This window comes from Oncorhynchus gorbuscha, linkage group LG06 (assembly GCF_021184085.1).
Source record: "Oncorhynchus gorbuscha isolate QuinsamMale2020 ecotype Even-year linkage group LG06, OgorEven_v1.0, whole genome shotgun sequence".
Lineage (NCBI taxonomy): Eukaryota > Metazoa > Chordata > Actinopteri > Salmoniformes > Salmonidae > Oncorhynchus > Oncorhynchus gorbuscha.
This window is the reverse complement of record NC_060178.1, coordinates 71840466-71864021: the sequence shown is the minus strand read 5'-3', so window position 1 is coordinate 71864021 and position 23556 is coordinate 71840466. Positions and strand designations below refer to the sequence as shown.

The following is a 23556-nucleotide window of genomic DNA, read 5'->3' as shown; positions in this document are numbered from 1 at the left end:
GGGAAACATTTCCTTTTCTCTCTGTCTCTCTGCATGCTTCTCATTGAGAAAGGATTTTTAGGAATGGTGGTTGGTTTTCTTGTGATTTCCTACATGCAACCCCCAACTGGTGTTGTTACATTTCTGTGCTCCTCAACCACTAGCCACCCCAAGCAACACCATTGGTCCTCGCCTAGCAACAACATGATAATGTGGCATAATGTGACACCCCCTGATGTATGATGGGGAGCTAGGGCCCCGCCCCTGAAGCTGGTGTCTGCGTCGCTAAAAGAAAAAGAGAAAAGGGATTTCACGCTCATATCGTTACATGGCTGGTGTCCGGAGAATAAACCTGTTATGTGTCCCTTGTGTCTTCCTGACAAGAAAGAGGGATGATTATTTTCTCTCTTTTCTACTCTTCCTCTCAAATACAAATACGGTCACACACACACAAAAGCAAAGGCAGAAACAGCCAGGCATGCGCCGGTGAAGGACCGGAGCGCAAGCGCTCAGGTGTTGAAGCAAAGACAGAGAAAACAAAGATGGCCGTTCCCTTTTCCACGTTGCCATGTTTGACGTGAGCAGTGGATCTGAATGACATTGTAAATAACATGTTTCTGTACTTTCTCTCCCAGTCTGCTCTGGATATCATTCTCCTTTCTCCCCCTTCCTCCCCCTTTCTCTGTCTATCTTTTCAACAAAGAACCATTATGTTTGGTGAAACAAAAGGTCCCCTGATCCCATTTCACCCACCATCAAAATGTCACTGGCCTCAGATGGCATAATGACCACTGTGTAGGGACAAAGAATCTCAGTTATTTTATCAGCACATTTGAAGAACTGGTATAGGGGGGGGAAAGGAAACCAGCTTTCATTCATTTGTTTTATCTCGGCATAAGCATTAGTATGTCGGTGATTAGGACCTTTTCTCCTTTCTGTCTGATAATATATGACCCAATAAAAGTGATTGTTGTCATTCTTAAAAAGACACAGACAGCAGATAGTATTCCAAAGCTATACAATCAGCCATCTTTTGTACAATAATAGAGTTAAATTGAAAAAAAGTCTCAGCTCTGAATATGATTGGATAGGTCTTTTACTTCCTCCCCCTCCTACCACCGGGAGTGTGTGTGTGTGTGTGTGTGTGTGTGTGTGTGTGTGTGTGTGTGTGTGTGTGTGTGTGTGTGTGTGTGTGTGTGTGTGTGTGTGTGTGTGTGTGTGTGTGTGTGTGTGTGTGTGTGTGTGTGTGTGTGTGTGTGTGTGTGTGTGTGGGACAGAAAATTACCATCAGGGCCATCCCACCTCCCCCTCCATCCCACCTCCCCCTCCATCCTCTACACTGTCTCCCCTATCCCATCTCTCACTTGGGCACTTCCAGCTAGTGGGTTGGGGGAAGTACACACACACTCACAGCCGTACACACACCCGCACTCTCCCTCACATTCCCCGTCCCTGCCTACCCCAGCTGGCTCCCTCACACTCCATTCAGACACTCACTCACACTCTCTCTCACACTCACACACACACACACACACACACACACACACACACACACACACACACACACACACACACACACACACACACACACACACACACACACACACACACACACACACACACACACACACACACACACACACACACACACACACACAGATCCACGCGGAGCACCGACCCAGGTGCCACCATGGACCAGGAGGGGAACGTGAAGAGGACAGCTAGAAACAGAGGGTGGTTACCGTAGTAACTGGATCTCTCCTCTTCACCTCTGTGCCTGGTGATGCTGTCTCTCCATCTGGCTTCTCTTCTCTCGCCTCTAGATACACTACCTCTACACTGATAGTGGATGACACAGAAACAGGAGGGGCTGGTTTCTCATCTTTTCACCCTAACTGAGAAGGGAACCTTATTCTCCGACACTCTCCTTGTCAGGACGGAACCCTACACTTTTTCCCTTTCCTTATCTTTTTCTCTGCGATCGTTGGCTTCCACTTCCCTGGGATTTCTAACGTTTTTATTCCGCCATGGCTCACGCAGCCTCCGCATTGAAGAAGAACCGGGACGTGGATGTCAATGCTATCGAGGATGAGAAAGAAAAGAAAAGGAGAATTAAGAAACTTGCGTCCCGGGAACAAAAGAGAAAGGTACTATCCCTGGAGCTAGACTCCCGGCTCAGCCACATCCCCATTGTGTTTATATGGGCAGCACACACACACACACACACATGCAGCATGTGTGTGTTTGAGTGTGTGCTCGAGTGCGTGTAACCTTGTTGAATTTCACCTGTTAGTAAAGTATCTGCCTGGGCCTTCGTGGTGCGCAGTGATAAGGTTATACTTGGAACTTCTAACAGCATTGTCTGATTTACAGCATAAGCACGGGGCTCCCCCAAATACTACAACATCACCACCACTGCCTTACTCCAAAATCAGCATCTCTTAGTGTGCTGATTCAAAGAACCTTGATCTTACAGCTTTTAAAGTGGACAGGGGTATTCTACTGATCCAAACTATTCCAGGTTCCTTAGTGATTGAAAGAGTTCTGTACTGTTCTTGGCATGTGGTTGTGTTGTTGTCCAGTTGAGAGCACCTGTGTAAGGCTGGATGGCTGCACAGGCGTCCATGTATAATGTGTATTGATGTCATTTATTGATGACAAAGCGTTTCATATGATGGAGGAGGATGCACGTGTTTTAATGCTTGTTATTTGACCTGCGGTATGCACATCACTGTGGTGTTGCTGGACAAAGAGCTCGATTTCATAAATAGCGAGAACACGTCGTGGGTTAAGCATCCACTGCTTGATGTTGACTGGATGCAATTATTACACCCATGAGATCTATTCAATAAGGCTGACATTTATTGTCAATGGTCTGTCGGTTTTAATTATGGCCCATAGATAATGTTATTGGACCGCAGCATAAACAATGGTTTTTTTATTTTTTATTTTTTTACAGTACTGAAAATATTATTTATTTAACAAAAACCTTTTAGGTGACTAACTGAACTTCTTTAATTGTGTACATTGTCTTTGTGTACATAATCTTTGCGCGTGTGTTTGAGAGTGTGTTTGTTCCTGATGTCCGTAGGAGACATTATTATCGTTATTATAAAGACTCATATTTCTTGTGAGGCTGAGGGAGCTCTTCTTTATTTATTGATCGGTGCAAGTTTGGCAGGCTCCACTCTGATAATCAGTTTCCCCTTTCCCTTCGTCCTGTCCTCATGCTTCTTTCCCCCTCTTTCTCTCTGTGACTTTCTCTCTCTTTTTAACTCTCTCTCTCTCTCTTTCCTCTCAATGTCTTTTTCTCTTTCATATACACAAACAAATGCATAACAAATGCAACACCTAATTTGCTCCTTTTGTTGAGAAGCAGAAATGGAAATGTGTTTAATGCACACACACAACATGCCTTTAATAACAAACACACAGAACCCTCAAACATTTCCTTTTTCATTTTATTTTACACTACTGCATTCGCCTAGTTGTTTTTTGCTTCAGAACATCCAGTCTATCTTCTATCCTGTTTTGATTCTACATTATGGGCTTGGCTGAGCTTAGACTGTGTTGTTTACAGTACTCCTGTCTGGTGGGCCTCCTATGGGAGAGAGAAAGAGAAGAATAGAGAAGGGAGAGATAAAAAAGAGAAGGAGTGAGAGAGAGAAAGAAGGAGTGAGAGAGGAGGAGAAAAATAAGTTGAGAGAGAGAGAGAAGTTGCTGACTGAGGAGCCTGCCTGCCTCTCTTATCAGCCTTCACTCAGTGTTGTATGGGCCTAATGGAGTGGAGGTGTTGGTTAGATTGTTTTTGGCAGAGGAGACCACTAACCTTTCTCACCGCCGAAGGAGATGCTGTGCATGGGGGTATCGCAGCCTGCCAGTGAATGAGATACCTCCTACTGACACATACACAGTGAGGGGGAACATGGTAGAGGTCAGGCAAATCAAGCCCAGACCTTATACTAGAAGCAAAGGAGGGGGAGGGAGGGGTCACTGTTACCTTATCACACAGATTATCATACCCCCTTTACTTACAATGCTATTATCTCAGAGATTCTCTTAGAGCTTGGTTGTAGCAACAGTAGTAAGAAGAGACTCCTGTAGGTGTTAGACAGGAAAAGGAAACGGGAGGCACTCATCTTTCTCTTACCAGACTGAGCACGTGTAGCTCACAAAATGGGAGTCTCCCCCACCCTCTCTCTCTCTCTCTTCTCTGTCTACCTCTCTCTCTCTCTTTCTCTGTCTACCCCTCTCTCTCTCTCTCTGTTTCTTAGTCTCTCTGTCTACCTCTCTCTCTCTCTCTTCTCTGTCTACCTCTCTCTCTCTCTCTTTCTCCGTCTACCTCTCTCTCTCTCTCTCTCTCTCTCTCTCTCTCTCTCTCTCTCTCTCTCTCTCTCTCTCTCTCTCTCTCTCTCTCTCTCTCTCTCTCTCTCTCTCTCTCTCTCTCTCTCTCTCTCTCTCTCTCTCTCTATCTATCTATCCCTCTCTTATTCTCATTCATTTCCCCCCGTTTTGGGGCAAGCAAAACGAGCAGTCATTCCTCTGTCAGGCAGAATGAGCAGTCGTTCCTGTCTTTCCCTCCTACCCAACCCCCCTACCCGTCCATAAAGATGGAGGTTAATTAATTCTGCACTCATGCATACCTAAGCTAATTGGATTGGCATTAGGAACACCACCCAGTATTACACAATTGTCACCAAGATGGCTGCCGGGAAGTGTGAGTTTAAAAATCCTGCCAAATGCCGGGTCGTAATTGTTACATAGCAGTGCTGCATGATTTAATCTACCTGCTGGTAACATCACAGGTTTTGTTGTCAGGCCACATGTTGAAGTGAGATGATGTAGGCTCTAGCACTTTCTTCTACTCAGAAACGTGAATTAATGATAATTATCATCCTAATCCGAAATAAATGATTGCTGTAAGATAATTCAGATTCAGACTGATTTAGGAACAGTCCTTATCTAACACAAGAGATACAGTATGTGTAGAGAGAGAATGATTATTCCTTAACCCGCTAAAGGATAATTGCTGTGTGTGTTGCGGCTGATCCAGGACCAGTCCCAGGGGTGCAGTTGCGACCTAGAGAAAGCACTCATCAGTCAAATGGGCAGGCCACTCATCAAACTAAATGCTAAACTGCTAAATTGAAACCCTCTGCCCAGCTTTGCTTTTCAGGAACATCTACGCTGCTAGTGTAGTTTAACAATCGTGGTTAGTAAAGTAAACACTTTATTTGATCTGATCATTGATTGCTTTTGTTCAGTTGCATTCAATACGCTGGCACCTACAAAGTCTTAAGCCATTGATTTCTGGCGAACAGTACTACTGTTACCCATAGTCCTCAACCCTTCAATCTACAGTATACTGCCCTATTCTGAATGGCTATCTATCTCACTGCAATAGATCCAGTCACCAAGGGCCTATGAGACGCCATAATAGGGATTGTTGCAATTATCGATCGAGTGGCCCAGTCGTCTAAAGCCGTAACTGGAGACTACACAAGACTGCTATGTTTGTCCTACTACATGGGTTATGGTGTACCATAGTGGGTTATGATGTACCATAGAGATTACATGGGTTATGGTGTAACATAGAGATGACATGGGGTATGGTACACCATAACCCATGTAATCTCTATGGTACACCGTAACCCATGTAATCTCTACGGTACACCATAACCCATGTAATCTCTATGGTACACCGTAACCCATGTAATCTCTACGGTACACCATAACCCATGTAATCTCTATGGTACATCATAACCCACTATGGTACACCATAACCCATGTCATCTCTATGGTACACCATAACCCATGTAATCTCTACGGTACACCATAACCCATGTAATCTCTATGGTACATCATAACCCACTATGGTACACCATAACCCATGTAATCTCTATGGTACACCATAACCCATGTAATCTCTATGGTACACCATAACCCATGTAATCTCTATGGTACATCATAACCCACTATGGTACACCATAACCCATGTAATCTCTATGGTACATCATAACCCACTATGGTACACCATAACCCATGTCATCTCTATGGTACATCATAACCCACTATGGTACACCATAACCCATGTAATCTCTATGGTACATCATAACCCACTATGGTACACCATAACCCATGTAATCTCTATGGTACATCATAACCCACTATGGTACACCATAACCCATGTCATCTCTATGGTACACCATAACCCATGTCATCTCTATGGTACACCATAACCCATGTCATCTCTATGGTACACCATAACCCATGTCATCTCTATGGTACACCATAACCCATGTCATCTCTATGGTACACTAGAGATTGGAAGTGACTGGAAATTAATCTGGTGTAGTGGAATAGAACACAGAGGATTCTACTGCAAAAATATTAGGCTGCAGTGTAGCTTTCATGTTATTGTCAAAATCCACCATGTTCTGGGTGTCATCTCAGAGCTGGACAGTGTGAGACAGAGAGAGAGAGAGAGAGATGTTAGGCCTTAAGGTCATTTGAAGGTGAGTGGCGTCCTCCTCTCTTCTCTCAGCTCAGTGATAGTCCTGTAGTCTGTTGCTGCTCTTTCTCGTAGAGGCTGTCTCTGTCTCCGAGGCTGTATTGAGCATTAGCCTAGATGCTAATGCTGTGTGTATAAACTCTGAGTCTCTCAGTTTGGTGTGTGGCGTAGCAGACTTTGATTGTACATGAGAGCTTTAATGCCAAGATGTATCTTGTATTATTCTCTAGTAATTTATTAAGACATATCAGCATGCCATTTTCCCTTTTGGTCAAATTCACAGAGAATAGCATAGTCTTTCATTCTTAGCCTACATAGCAACAGAATAGCATAGTCTTTTCATTCTTAGCCTACATGGTAACAGCTACGTATTATTACATTATAAATGCAATATGTGCATTAGACATTCCATTTACTATAAACATTTAAGGACAGACAGTATGGTTAGAGCCTTTTAAGGAAATATCATTATCGCCTTTCCTTTGAAGCCATTGCTGCTCTACATACAATCCTGTAGGCGACTGTAGAACCAATCCTAAGGCATGAGATGATGTGTTTATAGAACTCAGAGAGAGCGAGAGACAGAGAGAGATAGAGAAAAGAGGGAGAGGAGAGAAAGTTGGAGGGAGGCCTGGCTTCTATTATTTATGCTGTTTAATGAAGTGCTCAGGGTTGGGGATGACATGGGCAAGAAAGGAGGAGAGGAGAAGGGGGGGATGGTGGAGGAGAAGAGAAGGCAGGACAGGAGACGATCTGGAAAGGTGAAAAGGAGGGGAAAGAAGGAGAGGTAAGGACGGGTGCGGTAGTGAACTAAGGAGAGGAGAGAATGGGATAAAGGAAATATTAGAACCGACTAGAAATGGGTAGTGAAGAGCTAAAGGAAAGCATTAGGAATAGGCTGCTGAAGCGCCATAGGGATGCTGTGCATTTGAAGAGTTGAGCTCCCACCCCCACACAATACACACATACATTAATGCAGTGATGAGTCCCCATCTTTCATCAACAGTAGCTAAAAGCTAAAGCCCACCTCCTCCCCCACAGCCTGCCTCCGCTTTCCAGGACGGCCCCTCAAACCCCCCTTCTCCACTCGCCCCTCAAATGCCCCCAATAGGATTGTCCCCCATATGCACTCGCTCATACACACACACAAGTATAGTTAAACACGTCCACACACACACACACACACACACACACACACACACACACACACACACACACACACACACACACACACACACACACACACACACACACACACACACACACACACACACACACACACACACACACACACACACACACACACACACACACACACACACACACACACACACACACACACACACCAGCCAGTTGGGGCCAACCACCAACCATAGCAGCAGGGGATGTGCACTGAAGTGTGTGTTGTACAGCCTCGCTTTCTTCCCCCTGCGTCACCCTCATTAATCCCCCACTGTGTATCAAGGCCAGGCCTCCTCCATCAGGCTCTTAACCCCCCCGTCCTCCGTCCCCGTCTTCATCCCGTCCCTGTCCCCGTCTCCCCCAAGAACACACATAGCCTCGACCATGCTCCCCATTCCCCTCGCTCTCCAGCCAAACCCTTCCACTCTATTGTGTGTAATGGAGAGTGTGTGTCTGTTATTGGCTTCTTAATCGATCTGTGTCATCCCACGAGGTGGAGGGAATAAATACAATATTTTAACTAAACATCTCTACTAGAGCCATGCAAGATAATGACAAAAATCCCAAAGGATATGCACTATCTTTTGTGTCACTTGAATAATGTTTAGATTCTAGGCCTATATTTGATTATTTGAACTTTTATTAAGACCCTGGTTCTACCACCCACTCTGGCCATCCTTGGTCCCCAGAAATAGGCCTCTCTTTGTGGGCAGAGTCAGCCAGTCGGAGCCTAGCTCTGTGTCCCGACGGGCTGGAAATGGGCTGTGTTGTGTGCAGATCGATGACAATCACAGAGCAGACACTCCTCCACGGTCAGCTCTCTCAGAGACACAGATTGATGATTAAAGACATAGATTGACGATTAGAGAAAAATGCATTCTGTCTCTCCAGCTACCCCCTTATTTACCCCCACGTGATGGTGTCACACAACAGTCAGTATGTCTCACATAAATGGCATCCAGTGTTTGAGCATTTATTTGGTTAGTCTTTGTTCTATTTTAAACATGGAAAGCTTGTTTTTCTATTTGGTTCTGTGATCCTATTTCTTCCTAGTACTTGACAGCTCTTAAAGTCCATCCATATAGATGTTTCCTTTTTTTTATATTTGTACCACCTCATTCACGGGTCCTTGACAAATCATGTGAAATAGAGAGCTGGGTCCATTCTACCTGCTCCATATCTATGGTGCCTTGCTCTATACCAGACTGACTGAATTGATTGGAGATTTTTGGACTATATGATTACCTGGTTTTGAATGTTCTGAGAGAATGAGTGGCACATAGTGTGAATACTCTTTGTCTCAGACACAAACTGCTGTATCACTGCATGGACAAAAGCTTTGTTTTGTGTACAACAACCCCTCAGGAAAGGAATAATGTTTTCTCTTGGATGCAATTGAGCATGAAATGAACAGAGTCTTTGTTGCGGGGTAATTTGATTCTGCATGGAAATTTTAACATTTCTAGAATGTGTGTCACATGAGAGTACAGTGAAAGGAGGAGAAGCAGAAAAGCAGTGGATAACACTGCCCACTAAACTATCTTGTACTGTTCTGTGCTGCAGTGGCAATTTTAGCATGTATATCTTGGTTGGGCAAAAAATGAATAAAAGTGGAATGCATGGAAGCGAAGCCACTACACAACACAACACTAAACAATTCATTAATTGCACTATAACGGTGACAAACGGTGCCCAAAAACTGTTAAGGCCTACATAAAGCTGTCCCATCAGCTGTCCCAACGTTAGTCAATGTAACTATTTGTTCAGCACTTTTGAAATGTGCGCTGACAGAATTCAGAACATGGGCCGTTCTTACAGTGCTCTCCCTGTACACCAAGTTAGAACCGTAGCATAAATAAAGGGGGTATATAGACAAACAATGAAAGCTCTTACAATATTCGATGATTACATTCCTCTAAAACAGGTTATAGGCTACAGTAAAACAGTCAGTACAGTAGGCAAAATTAATAAATAGACGTGGTCCACTAACATCTTACTACACAACATACACTTAGTATTAGTTTCTTAGCTACAGTATACATATCTCCATGGCATATTACATCATTTATGAAGCAGCATACAATACATTTTGGACTCACATTGTTTTGCTCGGCTAACTTAAACAGAAAGGTGGCGTGGCTGTCCTCCGAGTTAACAGTTGTTTTGAGCGCGGCACAAACAATGCTTCATTGACAGCATGGCCAATGTTGAATGTTTATCATTTTAAACTTGGAAAAGAGCCCTTTAATCCCAGATTTGGGACTACACAGCCACTGTCACTGATTCCTTCCAAACCACTCGTTGAATTTGCGATTTCCAACTTGTTGTGTAATGTTTATGCCCAATGGCCAATGAGCACCGATACATTTAGTCTATAATTTCTCTTCATTATTACTCTTCATATGACGAGAATTAAAAAGGATTTGCCAGTAGATTGTCGACTTGATTCATGATGATGACTGCTTCTCTAGCTTGCTAGCTAAGATTGTGAAAGTATGATGTTGACATGATCAGTCCAATCAAAGCTACTGTAGATATAACATGATTTGACGTCATTTTATCTGTGGCCAATGACCTTGAGCCTTCTTGAATGGGCACTTCTATGGCAGCAGCCGAAGGGCTAGAACTTTCATAGGTCTGCTCTTACACTTGGCAGTGACGTAAAGTCCCCATGAGTGACAGAACACTGAGCCATTCATGACGCACCGCTCCGTATTTTCTGCTGGCCCGCCCCACCACCACAGAGAGCAAAGAGCTCGGCTGAAACACCTGCCTTTTGGAGCTGCCTTACTCAAGAAAACAAAAAAGAGATGCAGCTTTATTAACTCAATGATGTATATTCTTTTTCACATTGTTTGCAAACTGATGTGTGACATGTATTAATGCCAAAACAACATTATTTTGATAAGAAATGTGCGGGTCGCCACTGCTGTGCTGTAGTGCATTTGGCTATTGGCAGAGAGTAAAAGGTTTAGTATGGCTTCAAGGTGGGAATGGTATTACCATTGTTGTGTATAAATGATGCATCCTTATGTCATATTTCCGCATAATGAGCCTGTGGTCACTGCAGTGTGTGATGCCTTATTACACACACACACACACACACACACACACACACACACACACACACACACACACACACACACACACACACACACACACACACACACACACACACACACACACACACACACACACACACACACACACACACACACACACACACACACACACACACACACACACACACACACACACACACACACAGTACAATGTATCATAGTACAATGCCCAGTGCCATTGAACACATTCACACAGTCCCAGCCCAGCTCCAGCCTCACCAGCTGTGTTGCATACTCACGCGTGCTGGAACAGCATCTGCCTGAGACAGAGAAAGCAAAGCACTCATGCTTATTAATGTTTGATGCTGAATTATTTAATACAGGCACTTTCAAAACATGCTACAGAGCCTCTTGTCAACAGTCAGCGATTATTGTTTGATGGTGTTTAAGAGGTGCAGGTCACAGTCAGCAAAAAACACACTGAAATCGATGTAAGAAATTACTGTACAGAATTTTCTCTGGAAAGTAATGACAGTTATTGAGTATGTACATTTACTAAAAGGAGTGGTATAGGTTCAACTTTATTTAAATGTTTTATTACAGTCGTTCAAAACAAACTGCCTGTGTAGACTGGTTCTATGGTCTCGATAGGTTTGACGGATGTTTGGTTCCCTTGGCTGTACAATTACCAGAATTTATGTTTGTCTTTGAGTTCAATTGCCCTCTGAGGTCACTGGCCTGTGTTAGGAATAAATCAATGAGAGCAAGGGCAAGAGTGTGGAAAGAGGGAGAGGAGCATGAAGGAAAAGACTTGGCAAGAGAAAGGAGAGAAATGGAGAAACAGATAGTATAAGGAACGACAGAGAAAGGATCAAATCTAATCAAATTGTATTGATCACTCATATGTGTTTAGCAGATGTTATTGCGGGTGTAGCGAAATGCTTATGGAAATAATACATTAAAAAAACAAATCCTGCAACGTTTCCTAAGAGCTAGAAGCGAGGCAGCCCTCTCTGTCGGTACCAACGGAGATGGATAAAAGGAGAGAAAACCAGGTTGAGACAAGGAGAAGGCGAAGGGAGAGAAAGAAATAGTATACCGGTAGGCTATATTGAAATAAATGAGAGAGAAAGAGAGGAGAGAGCGATGGGGGAGTGAGGGCCTTCCACACACACTGGAGAGTAGCTACAGTAGCCACACACACTGGATAGATGAGTGGGTCTCAGCAGAGATACTGATGATGATGTCCTCTCTGGACAGTACGCCACAATATCTACTTGGCAAAACAGCTATTTCTTAATCCTGCTGCTACTCTACAATTCCACAAATACAGCAAAACATGTCCATCCAAATCAAATCAAATCAAATCAAATCAAATGTATTCATATAGCCCTTCGTACATCAGCTGATATCTCAAAGTGCTGTACAGAAACCCAGCCTAAAACCCCAAACAGCAAGCAATGCAGGTGTAGAAGCATGGTGGCTAGGAAAAACTCCCTAGAAAAGGCCAAAACCTAGGAAGAAACAGAGAGGAACCAGGCTATGTGGGGTGACCAGTCCTCTTCTGGCTGTGCCGGGTGGAGATTATAACAGTACATAACTCAGTAAAATGCACACTTGTCAAATCCTCATACAACAGGGCACTTTTGTTATGATCTTTGATTTCTATTATGATCATATACATGTAACTGCCAACATAAAGGAAACACTTGAGTAAATGAGGGATACAAAGTATATTGAAAGCAGGTGCTTCCACCCAGTTGTGATTTTCAGAGTTAATTAAGCAATTAAGATCCCTAATGCTTAGGGTCATGTATAAAAACGCCCAGTTGCCCATTACTTTGGCTACCATGGCTAGTAGAAGAGATCTCCGTGACTCTGAAAGAGGGGTCTAAATTGAGCATAGGGGGTTTAAAGGGTTTGTGTGTGTGTATGGGTGTGTCTCAGTCACCAGTTCTCAACCCAATTGAACTCTTACTGGAGATTCTGGAGCAGCGCCTGAGATGGTGTCACATCCCTCCAATAGAGTTCCAGACACTTGTAGAATCTATTCCAAGGTGCAGCTGTTCTGGTGACTCATGGTGGCCCAACGTCCTATTCAACACTTTATGTTGGTGTTCCATTAATTTTGTTCATACTGACACAGAAGAAATCCCTTACAAAAAAGATTGCAGTTTTGAAACTGCAGTAAACGTGCAGTAACTAGAGTCGACTGGGGTATTCAGGGCGCAGCAATTGCAGAATAACTGCAGGGTACTGCAGTTGAACCTCATTTATACTGCACTCTGAGTGCAGTTCAGTGGAGGCTGCTGAGGGGAGTACAGCTCATAATAATGGCCAGAATGGATTCACTCCATTCCAGCCATTATACTCCATTCCAGCCATTGTTATGTTCTGCCCTCCCCTCAGCATCCTTACACTGCAAAATTACTGCAGTGGAAAATATTATGCATACTGCAGTTATACTGCACTCTAACTGCGATCTTTTTTTTGTAAGGGATGCAACATTATCCCTGTTAATAGTATGATTATTGCAGAGCACCCTGCCCCAGACTGTCTTGATGTTAATTTTTTTAGCACACAAACTACATAACTTTGCTGTGGTGATTTATTTGATTCGTCTTGTCTCTCACTTTTGTCTCAGATGATCTATTCAGCTCTCCAGTGTCCTGCTCCCAGATATCAAACAAGTTCTGTTCACCAAGCATGGGTTGATTCACTCCCCTGAGAGGATAATCATCCTACTGCAGTTTTATCCAGCCCTGCTGTCTCTATTTAGATATTGGGATCACATATGTATTTGCCTTTTGCCTTTGTGGATTTTGTCTTACACAGTCTGGTGCATTTTAGAGTTGAAGAACACCCGCTATAGATACACATGCTTGCTTGAGCATCTTTATTCATTATTGTCTCTCACTTTTGTCTCCCATGATCTATTCACCAAGTCCTGCAGTTGGAACTAGCCCTGCTTTCAATATTTTGACATTGAGACCACATATGCATTTGCCTGTTGTCTTTTCTGTGTTGGTTTTGTCTTACACATTCTAGTGAATTCTAGAGTTTTAGAACATCCACTACAGATACACATGCTTGTTTGAGCATTTTGAAGACTCAATTCAATGTAGAATTAATTTGACAGGTAACAAACATATTATTTTACTATTCTAACATGCAGTGGTGATAATTCTATTGTCCCCGTCAGGAGCCAAGGCTTTTGCCATAGATGGAGTTCTTGTCTCTGGACCACACAAACTGTATATTGTAATCTGAAAAGGCACTTGTATCTCTCTACATCAGTCAGCTACATTGGTGACCAGGGTGGGATCCTTTCGTTATGCCTATGGGGCCTGGGCACACAAATGCTCCTAGAGAGAAGGGGGAACATTGAAGCATGCGTTGATGACAGTTTTACCGTCTCCATCAGAGGCCCAGTGTCAAGGTATGCATGAAGGGCTCTAGGAAGTCAGGTGCATGAGAGCAGATATTTGGTAGCAAAATGGAGCCTTTCATTTGGCGAATCAACAGCACACTGCACAAACTAACACGAAATACAAAAACGGGTTGAACATAACCCAGCGTAAGCAGCCTAACGTGCGCATACATGAAAACAGATAAGCAATACCACACAAAGACATGGGGGAAACAGAGGGTTAAATACACAACACATAATGAGGGAAATGACAACCAGGTGTGTGGAAAAACGAGTCAAAACAAATGGAAAATGAAAAATGGATCAGCGATGGCTAGAAGACCGTCGACATCGACCTCCGAACACCGCCCGAACAAGGAGAGGCATTGACTTCAGCAGAAGTCGTGACACCAATGCTTTTGGCATAGATGGTATACATCTCATTTCTGAACTGAAACATAGTAAAATTATGCCCACAACAGCACTTGATATACATTGATTGGTAGGTTAGACCATACCCAGCTAGCAATGAGAAATCGGCCCAGAAGCGGCCCTCTTCCGGGGGGCCGGAATTTATTGAATCGGCCCGGAATCGTGTGTCGGACTCGGCCCGGAATCAAAATGACTGTCTGGCCAGAATCGGCCCAAGTACATCGGGCTGTTTCCGTCTACTGGAAGTCAGCCGACATTGCCGGCATTTTACCAGAATCCCCGCAGAAGCGGCCATATGCAAATTTAAATAAAGGTATAAAAAATACCCGACTTGGTAATTTTAAATATTAATATAATTTATTTTACGCATAGAAATGATACCCATCCACAAAAAAATGTCTAATGTTATTTATTTTAAAAATTACTCCTTTTTGTCATATCGTCTTGTCCCATCGCTGCTCCTCCCATACGGCCTCTGGAGAGGCGAAGGTCGAGAGCTATGCGTCCTCCGAAACACAACAACGCACAGCCGCACTGCTTCTTGACACAATGCACGCCTAACCCGGAAACCAGCCGTACACCTGGTGACCATGTCTGCATGCATGCACCTGGCCCGCCACAGGAGTCACTACAGCGCGATGGGACAAGGTCATCCCAGCGATCAATCCCTCCCCTAACCCGGACGACGCTGGGCCAATTGTCCGTCGCCTCATGGATCTCCCGGTCGCGGCCGGCACGGGTATCAAACCAGCATCTTTAGCAACAAAGTTTTTACAGCGAAGCAGTGTCATAGACAGCTGCACCACTCGGGAGGCCCCATCAATAAAATTTTGAATGCTTATCAATTGCCTTGCATAAAGTAACAAAATACTAAAATACTACTTAAACAAGAATTTAATCTAAATGTTAATTACATTTTTTGATCACAGAAACAATGAGAAAATATGGGAAAATAAATAAATAGTGAAATGTTCATTATATATAGCAGCCTATGTAATCATCTGCCAGAGAGTAGCTCCAATCAGCCCGAGCCCCAAGTAATACATTTGGGCCAGAAAACTCACACCGGAATCGGCCCGAGCTCCAAGTAATACATTTGGGCCAGATAACTCACACCAGAATCGGCCCGAGCTCAATCTCTGCATCCTAGCCGTAAGTAATACTGCCGAAGGCGGCCCAGACTCGGGTCACATGACGTCGGCCGAGTCTGACTCTCAGCCGGAATCGGCCCAGATCCACTGTGCTAGCTGGGTATTTAGATACTTTAAACACTGGTTAAGACAACTTTTGGTATTTGTCTACATACTTAATAAATGGTGAAACACTATATATATATTTTTTTAATTTTACCTTTATTTTACTAGGCAAGTCAGTTAAGAACAAATTCTTATTTTCAATGACGGCCTAGGAACAGTGGGTTAACTGCCTGTTCAGGGGCAGAACGATAGATTTGTACCTTCTCAGCTCGGGGATTCGAACTTGCAACCTTTCGGTTACTAGTCCAACGCTCTAACCACTAGAATACCCTGCCGCCCCACTTATGCCGTGTACACTTATGATGGTGTTCTTTGTTGTAATGTACAGTTGAAGTCGGAAGTTTACATATACCTCAGCCAAATACATTTAAACTCAGTTTTTCACAATTCCTGACATTTAATCCTAGTAAAAAATTCCCTGTCTTAGGTCTGTTACGATCACTACTTTATTTTTAGAATGTGAAATGTCACAATAATAGTAGAGATAATGATTTATTTCAGCTTTTATTTCTTTCATCACATTCCCAGTGGGTCAGAAGTTTACATACACTCAATTAGTATTTGGTAGCATTGCTGTTAAATTGTTTAACTTGAATACAATAATAATAATAATAATATATGCCATTTAGCAGACGCTTTTATCCAAAGCGACTTACAGTCATGTGTGCAATACAAAATATCTGCTTTAATCTTGGCCATGACGCAATTGTAAATGAGAACTTGTTCTCAACTAGCCTACCTGGTTAAATAAAGGTGAAATAAAAAATAAAATTGTTGCTAGCAATCTGGCCACCCAGAATCACAACAACACAGAGACTTCTGCCCTATTGAATCATGCATTGTTTTCATGACGTTGTCAGCTAACCGGTCTAAATGTGTTGGCTGATATGAATATACAGCTGTCGTTTGTAAACCTCCAATCTAGCATACATGACACACAAACACACACGTCTTTCTATTTACATGCTTTTATTTGGGTTTTACATGTCAATTCTATGGTTTAATGTTTCTTTAAGCGTGCAAGTAGTTACTTGAAATGAGACAAACATGCCAAAATATGACTCAAAATTGAATCCACTGACAGAGAGATAGCTAATGAAATTCTATCTTCCTGAGCTTGCACATTGACATTTACAGTGTTAGCTGGTTAGGCTAGTCTACTCTAACATTGGCTAGCTTTCAATAAATTGGTTAAATGGTCAACAGAGTTACCTCTTCATACGATCAAAACCATTCATATTACATGCTGCATATTTCAAGTGTGATATATTTATCTTATTTCAGTCTTTGGGAGTTAACTTTAGTTCCTCTTAACACACAACATACCACGACTTCGTGGTAGGCTGCTGTGTTTACATCTTAGATGGAAGCAGGTCGCTCTAACTTCTGCCACCTCAATCTCCTTCACCCTTACATGGCACTCAAGGGAACTCGGGGTGATGATCCCCCACCACAACTGCAACACCGTCATATTTCTGCACACAATGGAAACATGGCCAAATCCTTTACAGTTCTTACACTGCAGTGGTTTGGGGACAGAATTGGCCAATGACCAATTGTGCTACTTTCTTTTTGTTTTGTGTTGTTTATAACATTTTTTTAAAACTTATTTTGTACATAATGTTGCTGCTACCTTCTCTTATGACCGAAAATAACTTCTGGACATCAGAACTAGAATTACTCACCACGAACTGGAAGAAGCATTTTCCTTTAACAAGTCCGACGACAAAGATATACTGCTCTCCTGTGAACGGGCCCAGATCTCCGTCATTTGCATGAAGAAAAGCTGGAGGGAAAGAGGATGCAGATCGGACTGCCTTTTGAGAATCCGTAGGTGAGCGAGTAATCTCCCACTGCCGTCAATTCTACTTGCTAACATGCAATCATTGGAAAATAAAACGGATGACTTACGATTATGGTTATCCTACTAATGGGACATTAAGAACTGTAATATCTTATGATGACACGGATAATATAGAGCTGGTAAGACGAGAGGTGTGTGTGTCTTTTTGTCAATAACAGCTGGTGTGTGATGTCTAATATTAAAGAAGTTTCGAGGTATTGCTCACCTGAGGTAGAGTGCCTTATGATAAGCTGCAGACCACACTATCTACCAAGAGAGTTCTCATCTATATTATTCGTAGCCGTCTATTTACCACCACAGACCGATGCTGGCACTAAGACCGCACTCAGCCAACTCTATAAGGCCATAAGCAAACAAGAAAATGTTCATCCAGAAACGCCGCTCCTAGTGGCTGGGGACTTTAATGCAGGCGAACTTAAATCGGTTTTACCAAATTTTTACCAGCATGTCACATGTGCAACCAGAGGAAAAGCAACTCTAGAACACCTTTACGCCACAAAGCTCTCCCCCACCCTCCATTTGGCAAATCCGACCATAATTCTATCCTCCTGATTCCTGCTTACAAGCAAAAACTAAAGCAGGAAGTACCAGTGACTTGCTCAATATGGAAGTGGTCAGATGATGTGGATACTACAGGACTGTATTGCTAGCACAAACTAGAATATGTTCCGGGATTCATCCAATGGCATTGAGGAGTATACCACCTCAGTCATCGGCTTCATCAATAAGTGCATCGACGACATCGTCCCCACAGTGACCGTACGTACATATCCCGACCAGAAGCCATGGATTACAGGAAACATTTGCATCGAGCTAAAGGCTAGAGCTGCCACTTTCAAGGAGCGGGACACTAATGTAGACCCCTATAAGAAATCCTGCTATGCCCTGTGACGAGCCATCAAAAAAACTAAGTGTCAATACAGGATTAAGATTGAATTCTACTACACCGGATCTGAAGCTCGTCGGATGTGGCAGGGCTTGAAAACTATTACGGAGTACAAAGGGAAAACCAGACATGAGCTGCCCAGTGATGCAAGCCTACCAGATGAGCTAAATGCCTTTTATGCTCACTTAGAGGCAAGCAACACGGAAGCATGCATGAGAGCACTAGCTGTTCTGGATGACAGTGTGATAACGCTCTCGGTAGCCATTGTGAGCAAGGTCAACATTCACAAAGCCATGGGGCCAGATGGATTACCAGGACGTGTACTCAAAGCATGAGAGGACCAACTGTCAAGTGTCTTCACTGACATTTTCACTGACTCTCCCTGACTGAGTCTGTAATACCTACATGTTTCAAGCAGACCACCATAGCCCCTGTGCCCAAGATAAGGAAAGGTAACCTGCCTGAATGATTACTTACGATTACTTACGTCGGTAGCGATGAAGTGCTTTGAAAGGCTGGTCATGGCTCACATCAACAGCATCCTTCCAAATACCCTAGACCCTCTCCAATTCGCATTCCGCCCCAACAGATCCACAAATGATGCAATCTTAATCGCACTCCACACTGCCCTTTCCCACCTGGACAATAAGGTACACCTATCTGAGAATGCTGTTCATTGACTACAGCTCAGCATTCAACACCATAGTGCCCACGAAGCTCATCACTAAGCTAAGGACCCTGGGATGAAACACCTCCCCTGCAACTGGATCCTGGACTTCCTGACGGGACACCCCCAGGTGGTAAGGGTAGGCAACAACACTTCTGCCAAGCTGATCCTCATCACTGGGGCCCCTCAGGTGTGTGTACTTAGTCCCCTCCTGTACTGTTCACCCACATTAAGTTTGCTGATGACACAACAGTGGTAGGACTGATCACTGACAAATATATATATATATATATGCCATTTATGAGACAACAATGAGAGCCTATAGGGAAGGAGTCAGGGAACTGGCAGTGTGGTGCCAGGACAACAATCTCTCCCTCAACGTGAGCAAGACAAAGGAGCTGATCGTGGACTGCAAGAAAAAGCAGGCCGAACAGTCCCCCATTAACATCAATGGGGCTGTAGTCTAGCGGGTCGAGAGTTTCAAGTTCCTTGGTGTCACCAACAAACTAACATGGCCCAAGCACACCAAGACAGTTGTGAAGAGGGCACGACAAAACATTTTCCCCCACAGGGGACTGAAAATATTTGGCATGGGTCCCCAGATGCTCAAAACATTCTACAGATGCACCATCGAGAGCATACTGACTGGTTACATCACAGTCTGGTATGGCAACTGCACGGCATCTGACCGTAAGGATCTACAGAGGGTAATGCGAACGGCCCAGTACATCACTAGGGCCAAGCTTCCTGCAATCCAGGACATATATAATAGGTGGTGTCAGAGGAATGTCCATAAAATTGCCAGAGACTTCAGTCACCCAAGTCATAGACTGTTTTCTCTGCTGTGGCACGGCAAGCGGTATCGGAGCGCCTAGTCTAGGATCAAAATGCTCCTCAACAGCTTCTACCCCCAAGCCATAAGACTGTTGAACAATTAATCAAATGGCCACTGGACTATTACATTGACCCCCCTGCCCCCATTTGTTTTGTACACTGCTGCTACTCGCTGTTTATTATCTATGCATAGTCACTTCACCCCTACCTACATGTACAAATGAACTCTAACCTGTAAGCCCGCACACTCGGTATCGGTAGCCCCTGTACATGCAGGGTAGCCTAGTGGTTAGAGTGTTGGACTAGTAACCGAAAGGTTGCAAGTTCAAATCCCAAAGCTGAAAAGGTACAAATCTGTTGTTCTGCCCCTGAACAGGCAGTTAACCCACTGTTCCTAGGCTGTCATTGAAAATAAGAATTTGTTCTTAACTGACTTGCCTAGTAAAATATAGCCTTGTTGTGTTAATTTTTCAATTTTTTTACTTTCATTTCTTTGGTAAATATTTTCTTAACTCTTCTTGAACTGCATTGTTTGTGAAGGGCTTGTTAGTAAGCATTTCACGCTAAGGTCTACACTTGTTGTTTTCGGTGCATGGGATAAATAAAGTTTGACTTGATTCACATGTGTAGGTAGGTGCTCTTTTTCAAATAACAACAGGCCCAACAGACCAACAGACCCAGCAGGTCAGACACCGGGCACCAATCACACATCAGGTATTCAACCTGAACATCAGTCATCACCCCTGAGATGACTCCTTTGACGGATGCTCTTTGAAGTTCAAAGCACGAAACTTCTGTTAATTGGATTCTTTTGAGGCCCACTGCAATATTTCTCTGTTCTTCAGAAATATAATTCATCAAAATAAGACCACTCCACTTTTCTCAGTGCATACTTATAGTACTAGTCAAAAGTTTGGACACACCTACTCATTCCAGGGGTTTTCTTTATTTTTTTTGCCATTTTCTAAATGGTAGAATAATAGTGAAGACATCAAAACTATGAAATGACACATATGGAATCATGTAGTAACAAAAGGTGTTAAACAAATCAAAATATATATCGGCCAACCACCTAAGAAGAGTGTGACATATTTGTGGCAAACAAATATTTGGTTCGTGTTTACTTCTCAAGGATTAAGATTTTGAATTTAAAAAAAACCTGACTTTGAAAAAGCACATAGCCAGAAGTAACGTTTACAGTAAGACACTGACTATTCCAACAAATAGGCCTAGATTGTGGCTAATCTTTTAATGGCAATCACAGATGCTATTTTTAGTTAATTATTTGAGATTGTACTGTTGTGGGCGTGATATTGCATTGTGACTACTACAGCTAAACTCTCCCATCATCAATATACAGGTGGCCTATATTGAGTGACACCCTGCTGTGAGAGAAACAACAGTATGCTTGGCTAACATCAATACTACTGTAAGTGTGGATGTAGTTTATTCAGTGTGACAGTGAGATATGAGTCAAGGCGTTAGTGCTGACTCTCTCCGTGTCAGCTGTCAGCCATCTTGAGAGTGTGAAGGCTCTTGACAAGCAAATGGCTGGGCCAGTAGCACATTGGAGATGCATGGGAGGGGGCTGCTGTGTTTATTGCCTGCGGTGCCTTGCAAAAGTATTCATCCCCCTTGCCGTTTTTCCAATATTGTTGCATTAGTCCAACGCTCTAACCACTAGGCTACGCTAGGCTAGGCTACGCTGTCGCCACAAATTAAGTCTCAGCTTAAAGGGATTAAAGGGAAAATTCACTCAAAAGCTACTTTTGGTAATTTTTCATTATTCCACTGTTGATAAAGCCCCCCCCACAGAATTTGTGGAGATTGAAGGGATCTCCAGGGTTAGCCATCCCTGAGTGTGTGTCTGATGCTTTATATGTCGGAAGGTTAACAATGTGGTAAGGTATGGCGGGGGTTTATGCAAAAGGGCTTTATAGATAGCTTTTAGTCAATACAGATGCCCAGATGTTTAAGTAGTGACACGATCAATGAGGGCACATTTATTTTATACCTTTTTTTGTCATTTAGCAGATGCTCTTATCTAGAGCAATTTACTGTAGTGACTGCAGACATATTCATCATATACTTTTTTCTTGCACTCATGTAGCCTACAAAAGTTGTATGCATACATCATGATCATGATAGGTTTCTATGTGATTTGGAAAATAACATATACTTGGTTTTACCTGAATTAAGTGGCAATTTCAGTCTCAACAGCGGACTAGTGAGAAAACAAAATATATATATATATTTTTTAAATGTGGATTTTCCCTTTAACTATGGATCAGGTTTTCTTTGCATTGTCTGTCTTCAACAAAAAGACAAACAAAACATTCAAAGACAGGCTATATTCCTGTATCTCGGTATTGATTTGATCTCAAGTATCCTGAGCTAAACATGGCACATTTGGAGAAACATTGAACTCAAAGTGTACACAGATTAAGCAGGTGGATGAGGCCAGCAGAGAGAGAATGTGAGACAGGAGGATTCATCCTAACCAGGGCTGTTTCCATTGAAGTTGCTGGGCTGTGACTGTGTGGCTGTGTCAGGTGCTGTTCATCTCATTGGGTTTCTTTAAAAGACAGGATTATCGTTTTGGTGCATTGTCCTGTTCAACATGTCAGAGTGTGGCTTAGTTGCCCCTTGACCTGTCAACCTAAGGAATTGATTATTTAGCTATGATGAGACATCACTGTTACCATAATGGAGAGTGACTGTAGCTATCGAGGTTGTGGAGGCAACCAGCCATATAAGGTCTTCTCACACATAAGCAATGTAAGACTTTCGTTCCAATCATCCTCAAAATAGCATAGGAATTGATCAAATTGATAGCTCATGGTACACATATTTGTTATTTGGAAGATGCTGATGAAATCCCTTAAAACGTATTGTTGGTCATGAAACTGCCCTACCCTAATTGAAGGCATGATGTTATTACAAGCTTTGTGCCTCACACATCCAAGAGCTTATTATATTCTGTAGCCTAGGGGCAAACTGTTACAGACAGCCAATATCATACTTGAGTTGCTTTTTGTTGATGTTCGGGTTGCTAAAGCAGCCAGAACCCAATTTCTGTCCCATATTAATAAAAAAGGCTGATAACCTAGCCTGTGTAGGGTTATGAGGGCTGATAGCTGTCACCCACTTCCCTTGAAAAACAGTTTGCCCTACAACCAAATCTGTCGAATCAAAAGAATTTGCAAAAACAATCAGATTTTGACAGAAATATGGCTGAGACGCAAAGGAGAGGGGGTACAGAAATGGTCCGATTAATACTCCAAAATAAATCGAGACATGATCTCTTTCAATGACAGTCTTGCAAAAAGAAGCATTCTTGCATTCTTACTAGCCGCTATTCAAAGTGCTCTGAACCAGTTAAGGGAATCGTTCACAAAAATTGGCACATTCCAAGATCTGATGACAGTATCGGTCATGTGTTTTCGGACCCTCCCTTGGTCGCATTCTCGCGGA

At 43.0% G+C, this 23556-nt stretch overlaps 1 protein-coding gene across 27 annotated transcripts in view; it reads left to right on the top strand.

Annotated features, from left to right (window-relative positions):
- The first annotated feature begins 1547 nt into the window (after window positions 1-1547).
- LOC124038294 (ankyrin-3-like) overlaps window positions 1548-23556 on the top strand; it is a 147658-nt gene continuing 125649 nt past the window's right edge. For 13 of the 27 annotated variants that reach the window (XM_046353995.1, XM_046353990.1, XM_046354004.1 and 10 more), the window contains exon 1: window positions 1549-2126. In XM_046353995.1, the coding sequence (XP_046209951.1) occupies window positions 2007-2126 (120 nt within the window). In that variant the 5' untranslated portion in view covers window positions 1549-2006. Of the gene's footprint in view, window positions 2127-23556 lie in introns of all 27 variants that reach the window. The other 14 variants (XM_046353986.1, XM_046353994.1, XM_046353991.1 and 11 more) reach the window with 3 other exon arrangements.